Consider the following 7,404-nt stretch of genomic DNA (forward strand, 5'->3'; position numbering starts at 1 on the left):
TAAGTTTCTAGTCTAATGAATAGATGGCAACACAAAATTAAGTGAATGCTCCACATCACCGATCTTTCATTGTTGTGGTGAATCAGTCATGGAGAAAGGGTGCAGAAAGCTTTCAATAAGTATATGTTCAACAGCTACTGTCCCCTAAGGGACTTCCGAAATCAAATGCAACAACCTCTGGGCTCTAATTGATTTCTTTCTTGATCCTTGCAGAAATTGACATGGAAATCTAGACAAGCTGATGTAGACACATGCAGAATGAAGGGAAAACATAAGGTATGCAATTTTCTTTTCTTCTGCATCTGCCACTTTAGTTTAGTTGCTTCACTATTATCTCAGGCTGCTGTCTGTGATGTGGAATGGATCATGCCATTCACTTCTTGCCAGTAATTGCTTTTTCCATCAACTTACTGAAGGCTTTAATTTGCAAAAGTAGTTTACTTTTAATGTGATAAAACATTATGACAGGAGCCACAGCAATATTCTGAAATACTTAAAGCACTGGGGATTTTGGACGTAATGCTTAGTGTACTGATTTTGCTTACCATTGCCTCAAAAGCTAAATGCTGCTGTCCATCCTCCTGCAGGAATTTACTGAGAAGTTTGTGTGAAGCATCAGAAAGCATGAATGTGTACAGTTGTAGAAGGACTGCTTCTCACACCAATTTTAGCCTACTGTAACCTATGCCTGGCACAAGTGGTATCAGAATTAGATGCAGACTTTTTCATTCTTTACACCTGCTTCCCCTTCTAGTTACAGATGCTTTATGCCAATACATTGCATTGGTGATGCTACTGTCTTACAGCAACATAGATGAGAAGACGATGAGATTTTTCACTCTTGAGGAAAGCAACAGCATTCAAACAAAATTCACCTATGTGAACAATAGCAAAATCTGAGCTATAATATGAATATCCTATCTTCAGTTCTTTGTAACTGTTTTTAAACCACTAGAATATAAATCAATTGCGTCTTGCTCATTGTCAGTTAAACATAGTTGAAATAAAGCCCAGAATATCACGGTGGCTACCAGCCAACTTAATTTTAGACCTGACAATGAAATATCATGGCATAAAAATAAAACCAGACACCCAAAATGCAGTAGCTGAAATACTTTTTATTATTTTTCTTCAGGATGAGTGTCATAATTTTATTAAGGTTCTTCTAAAAAGAAATGAGGATACATTGTTTATCTGTGGAACAAATGCATTCAACCCTTCTTGCAGGAACTACAAGGTATGTGATCTGTTTGTGGGATTTCATTTATGCCTTGTCTTTCTGTTGGATTTATTGTGACTATGCTGGCAACAGCATGAAGTTGTCATTCAACAGTGCATCGTTTAACTCTGTAGCATTTATCCTGACTTGTTTCAATGCTACAGACCTCAGTGTTGATTGGATTTCTGAGGATTGCTCGGATTGATTACCTACTTCTTTGCAACTCCTGCACATCAGAGTTTATTGCCACTTTGTGTTGCCCTCCATGGGTGCAGAGTCCATTGGTCCCTTCTTGGGGATGTGGTCATTCCTCAGAAAGTTCCTCAGCTTGTCACTGATGCCCACATCAAGTCATAGACTGATGCTGAGGGTTACCTCTGGGGTAGCACACTTTAAGTGTCTCTGTTGAACTGTTCTCAATCCCAAAGCCAGTTCTCAAGACACTTGAAGGCTTAGCACAGCAAAACCTGGGAAGATTAGTGTTGGGGACCCAGCAGATATGGAAGCTGTGGAGTTCCTATGTCACTGTGTGCTGTAAAAGTGATTGACAGCAGATCTCCACAGGGAGAGTACAGCAGGAAGGTACCTGATCCTCACTAGCTGGGGATCTGCAAAGCCAAAGCATTATCTAGAGCGGTGTAAGAATCTGTGCTGGTCCATGGATACTCGACATTAATTCCTTGACCCCAATTTCTTCCTTTGATGTAGCGTGTCCCCATCATCTGCATTTTAACAGGGCCCATTTATTCAAATATTTCCCATTTTCTCAGGCTTGCACCAGTGTAATCTGATATATCCCCCAACAGTGGATGCCTCTGAAGTAGCTTTGAAATGAGTTCACTTAGGCCCTTGATATCCAGACTCTGCTTTTCCAGGCACTGCTGTGTCCCACAGGTCATTTCTCATCCTTCTTCAGGAAAAAGAAAATTCAGCTTTGCTTATGCTGCTTCTGATAAAGTCACAGCACAATTCTCATTCATTTCATTGGGTGCAGAGTTATTGTAAAAATTGGAGTAAAGACATTAACATCCAGGAAAATTACTTCCTTAGTGGTATTTGCTGTGACTGCTGCTCTTCCTTGCTTTTTCTGCAATGCTGCTTTACCTTTTTTAGCCACTGTGATGGCTATAGTTTAGGAAACAAAGGAGAGCAGTTCAGCGTAGTCTTTTCTTTCAGTCCATGGAGGAAGAGTCAAATCTGAATAAAAATACAAGCCGGCATCATGGTAACTGTGTGATACAGGTAGCTGCTCTGTTAACAGCCTTTTCTTCTTTTCCTTGCATCCCACTCCTAGCATGCAATGAAGCTTCTTGGTCTCAGTGCTGTATTTAGTCTTCCAGCACAGTTTGTCATTTTTGAGCTCTCCATGCCATTAATGCAGCTAACAAATCTCAACCAGTCCCCTTGCTAGAAAGCTGTCTTTTAATACAAATACAGATTTCCTTGGCATCCTGATGTGAGGGATATAAATGGCCCTCCTTACCCTTACTGCAGGTGTTTGATTGTCTGTGATGCATGGCCTCTGCAGACTGCCTCACCTGTTGCTGAGCTGCAGGGGCTGGACAGTGATACCTCTGGGAGTCAGCAGAAGGTCTCTCCAACACCTGCCCTGGCTTTTCCTCCATGTATTTCTTCATTATATAGAGAGAGCACTAAAGATGTGCCGAACAGAAAACAGGGCTGTCCCTCCACACTGCCAGTGGAAGTGTGGATGAGCCTGGGTGTGGGGCTCAGTGCAGGGAAAGTTGCTCAGGACTGTAATTCGTTTCCTCTCCCTATCACGTGAAATGCTTTTCAGCCCTTGAGTAAACACAACTAAATCCCTTCAGAGTGGATTTTGACAGGAAGGATACATGACAGAAAACAAATGATGACAAATCGTCCACTGGAGGACTTGGGTGCTGTAAGGTATGAGCTAAAAGTTGATTGGAGTAGTTGATGGTGCTGGGTGCGTTATTTTTCACACTCTGTGAATCTGTACTGTATGTGATTTATACAGTATGAGCTGCTCAAGTTACTTGAATATGCTAGAAAGATTCTTAATAAGATTTAAGATTATGAGAATCTTAAAGACGTAAGAGCTGTACCTTTCCCCCGTAGCTCACTAAACCCTCTTGAACTTAGCGTAAAGTTGATCGGTATGTTTGTATCATTATCAGTGCCCAGGGTGAATTTATTTCCCAGGAGTTACACTTAAGCCTCAGATTTTACAATTCCTGCACAGATTAATTCTTGCCTGATGGTAAGAGGATTTCTCTGTGAGACAGACTCGACTGATACAGTAAGACTTGGAGAGCGTCCTTCTGAATATGCAAATCAAGGAAGAGAGCACCACTGTTGAGACTAGAGCAGAAGGATCTCCGGACTTTGGGGAGAAAAATGCACACACAGATAATTGTCCTAGTGTTGTTTCTTCTGACTGCTGTGGCTTGCAGTCTTTTCTGTGTATAAGAGCGCTTCTGTTGGATTACTGTTGAGGATAAATTTTGAACCCTTGCCAGAACCACAGACCACATAGCCTGCTACAGTTCAACAGGAAGCTTGTGTACAGATAAAATATAGACTGAAGACTTTTGTAAAACGTGTCGGGGTAAGAGTGATTAGCTCCAAAATAATGCCTGACTTATTGGATGCACTTTCTTCAGACTGGTTTTATTTAACACAGTGATTTTTGTCAGGTTCTTAATTCATAGTCAGGAGCACAGTTAGAGAAAGGACCTTCCTCCCTGCCCAGAAAAGAAGGAACACAGTCATAAGCCTCATCCTGGGTAAGAAGTTTTGTTTCTCTATCTGAGGATCTCCCTTTCATTTTTCAGATGGATAACCTGGAGTTCCTGGGAGATGAATTCAGTGGAATGGCCAGGTGCCCCTATGATGCAAAGCATGCCAACGTTGCACTGTTCGCAGGTAAAGTGTTGGAGATAAGCTTTTTGCTTTCTGTCCTGCAGCACAGGTTTGCCATAGCACTGTGTCTCCTGAGTCCAGAATGTCAAAATCTAAAAGGTGACAAAGGGAGTGAATAATGACTAAAAATACGGGGCATAAGGAAATCACTAGCACGGAAGCCTTCCCTTCTCTGGGATTAACTTCGCTACCATAAAGATTGCCTAAAGCCTCAGTTTCCTGGTTCAATATTTCAGTATCTCCTGGATTCGTGATGATGCCAGACCAGTGTGAGGCACCATTTCTGGCTGCATCCGGCTTTTGCGAAAGTCAAGGAAAGTCAAGGCTTGTGTGAACTTTAATGGGGAGCGGGCAGGATGTGCTCGTTAACAACTCTAAGCTTAAGTTAACCTTCGTAATAAAAGGAAGTTAGGGAACATGCTGTGATGTCCCCTTTTCTAGAGCTAGAAGGAAAAGGAAGATGACTTTATTTTAAAGCAGAAAACATCTCAATGTGGTGTTACCAGCTGTTGTAGAAAAGGAGAGAAGTGTGTTGGCTAATAATGATTTATGCTGTATGCAGCAGAATACAGTTAACTCTGATTTCTACTACAATAGTTAAAAAACGTGAGTGCTTATTAATGGGGTTAATTTGGGCTGTTGATTGAGAAATGGTATTTTTGTACCTCTCCATGAAATTCCTGATTAAATTGTTTCTTTATTGAACTTCTCTGAATGTGAACCCTGCTGATCTTTTCTTAGATTTGGCTGTAAAATAGGTGGTAAAGATAATAGAGAAGTCACCCATGATAATGTCAGTCCTCTTCAGCAGGTGTGACGCTAGAAAGCAGAGCCTGGGTGCTCACGTGGAAATACGTTAGCTATTCCTCTGAAGATTTAAGAGTGTGCAAGTATTCCAGGCACTCTCAACTGAGTCTGTGGCCGAAGGGCTGTATTAAGCACTACTGTGTTTGAGGTGGCATCATCTGCCTTACAAAGGAGAGATTTTATAGCAGGTTGCATTTTTTTTTAATGCTCTGTAGTGTAAATAAATAAATGGGTCCTTTTGTTTCAAAAATAATGGTGATGATGATGGTGGTAGTATGTAATTTCTTAATTACAGTCAAAGAACATAAAGTAGAAATTCTCTGATTGTAGCAGGTAATTCATAATTCTGTTGGTCAAGCTCTCCTCATTGCACTTACAGACGTTTAATTTCACCTCAAGATTTAAAAGAAAGAGAGAGACACCTTCAGAGAAAGATTTATCCCATGTGTCTAGGATTTCCTACCCTTAGAGCAGTCTGAATCACCTTTCAGAAGAACCTTTCTCACTATACTGGCCAAGAAAGCATTTATGACCAACTTGATGTAAACATTTACCTTGCATGCAGCTGAAGTTTGGTAAGATGACTCCCACTCTGTCACTGAAGAAGTCCTCACATTACTTGGAAATAAAAAGAATATTTATAGAAATTATAATACTCTTTCATGATGATTCAGAATAAATTTGATACTGTTCAAATAAATTCTTTTAGAATATACCCTGTAAATCTGCTAGCTTCAGAAAATCAGTTTGATATGCCATACATATTGATACCCATGATAACTTTTCAGAGTGTAGTGAAAAGCAGTTTCAGAGCAGTTTAGGGCACTAATCCAGCTCATCTGAGTCTGTTGGGTGCACTTACATGAATATGGCTCTTCTTGCAGCCTGTAGCTATTACAGCTGATATGTGCGAATTGTAATTGGTCATATGGTCTTCAGGAACTTGGCAGGAAAGAAAATAAATGTGTGATTGTATTAACATGAGTTCAGACATCCATATCTAAACAATTCAGCTTTTTATTCTATTGTAAAATTGTTTTTAGTATCTGCTTTTTTTGTAATTATTTTTTCTGGTTTTGCTAAGAAAAAAAAGCCCATTTTTCAATAGCCAAATAATGATGGGAATTGTGGGGCTCAGAACAAAGAGTACAGTCCTGCTAATAAAAAACCAGTCTGGTTTTTAAATCTTGAGGTGAAATTAAACGTCTGTAAGTGCAATGAGGAGAGCTTGACCAACAGAAGCCTCTCTGCTTTGTCCTGGGTATGTCCTCAGTGCTGGTGCCTTCAAGGCCCAGCACCCAACATAATCTCTGTCAAAGGAGATGTAGGCCATTCTGATTTTTATGTAGACACAACAGAGACATAAGCGGCTGTCCTCATGCAGTGATGCTTGTGCTCCTACTAGATATCATGTTCCAAGATCTGTCTCACACATGAAAACAGCCCTGTACAGTTACCATGACCTGTAAACAGATTAGACAACAAATAGCATTTTGCAATGTTGTTGGAGTTCATGCTTTTACCTCCTGATAGCTTTGCATCTTTTGGTTGTCCTTGGGGTGCCATTTTGTAGAGGCTTTCTTATCACTTGTCCTCCGGTTCTTTAAGAGAGAGGAATGCATAATTCATGTGGGAAATGCCTAAAACGCATTTTAGAAAAGAAACATAGATAGGCAATCCTCCTCGATCTCTTTGCATCCCTGTTTTGCCTGGGCTCCCTGCATACAATTTAATTTTTTGCTAGTGATCTTTGGCAGAGGAGAAGTGCTCCCAAAGGGAGAAATTTGCATAAGTGTCAGTTAGCTGACAGTCCCTAAGACCTGTCTGCTTTGCCCTCCCAGTTAAAACTAACGGTTCTGTCACAGCTTCCCTATATTTATTTTGCTCACATACATAGTCAGAATTTATGAGCATTGAACCAGAGGCCTGTGCAAGGAAACTGGATAGGGTAGTTCAGTATGGCTTACCTAAACTGGAGAAGAATTGCTCCATAAGGTTTCTTCTCACGCAGTATCCCTCTGAAAGTATCATTTGAAAACTGGTGACTTGCTTGCTCATTGCTCAGCCCCATTTACCTAGCTGGACTTTTTTCCTTTCAGTGTTCCTCAGGAGATTGTGATGGCTTCGTTTGCCCCATCTCATTTGACTGATGAGAGAAAGCAATTATATTATTTCTAATGGTCCTCCCCTCTTGTTTCTTCTTTTCCTCCCCAGAGGGAAAGCTGTATTCTGCCACAGTGACCGACTTCCTTGCAATAGATGCAGTCATATACCGGAGCCTTGGAGACAGCCCAACTCTGCGGACAGTTAAACATGACTCAAAGTGGCTGAAAGGTAGATAAACAAACAAAATGGAAAAAGCGGCATCTCTGATGGGAGTCTTGGATTCCTGACACACCTCTCTGTCATTTCATTTCACCAACGCTTTCTGGCAGAAAGAAGGAACTAAATTACATCTCTTTCTTACACTGATC

General features: G+C 40.8%; 1 protein-coding gene across 1 annotated transcript in view; it reads left to right on the plus strand.

Annotated features, from left to right (window-relative positions):
• Positions 1 to 7,404, plus strand: part of SEMA6A (sema domain, transmembrane domain (TM), and cytoplasmic domain, (semaphorin) 6A) — a 113,995-nt gene that overhangs the window by 61,130 nt on the left and 45,461 nt on the right. The window contains exons 5-8 of the mRNA XM_009334458.1: positions 214 to 276; positions 1,136 to 1,237; positions 4,036 to 4,126; positions 7,145 to 7,264. Coding sequence (XP_009332733.1) covers positions 214 to 276; positions 1,136 to 1,237; positions 4,036 to 4,126; positions 7,145 to 7,264 — 376 coding nt within the window. The remainder of the gene's footprint in view (positions 1 to 213; positions 277 to 1,135; positions 1,238 to 4,035; positions 4,127 to 7,144; positions 7,265 to 7,404) is intronic.

Source organism: Pygoscelis adeliae, unplaced genomic scaffold, assembly GCF_000699105.1.
Source record: "Pygoscelis adeliae isolate BGI_AS28 unplaced genomic scaffold, ASM69910v1 Scaffold252, whole genome shotgun sequence".
NCBI lineage: Eukaryota > Metazoa > Chordata > Aves > Sphenisciformes > Spheniscidae > Pygoscelis > Pygoscelis adeliae.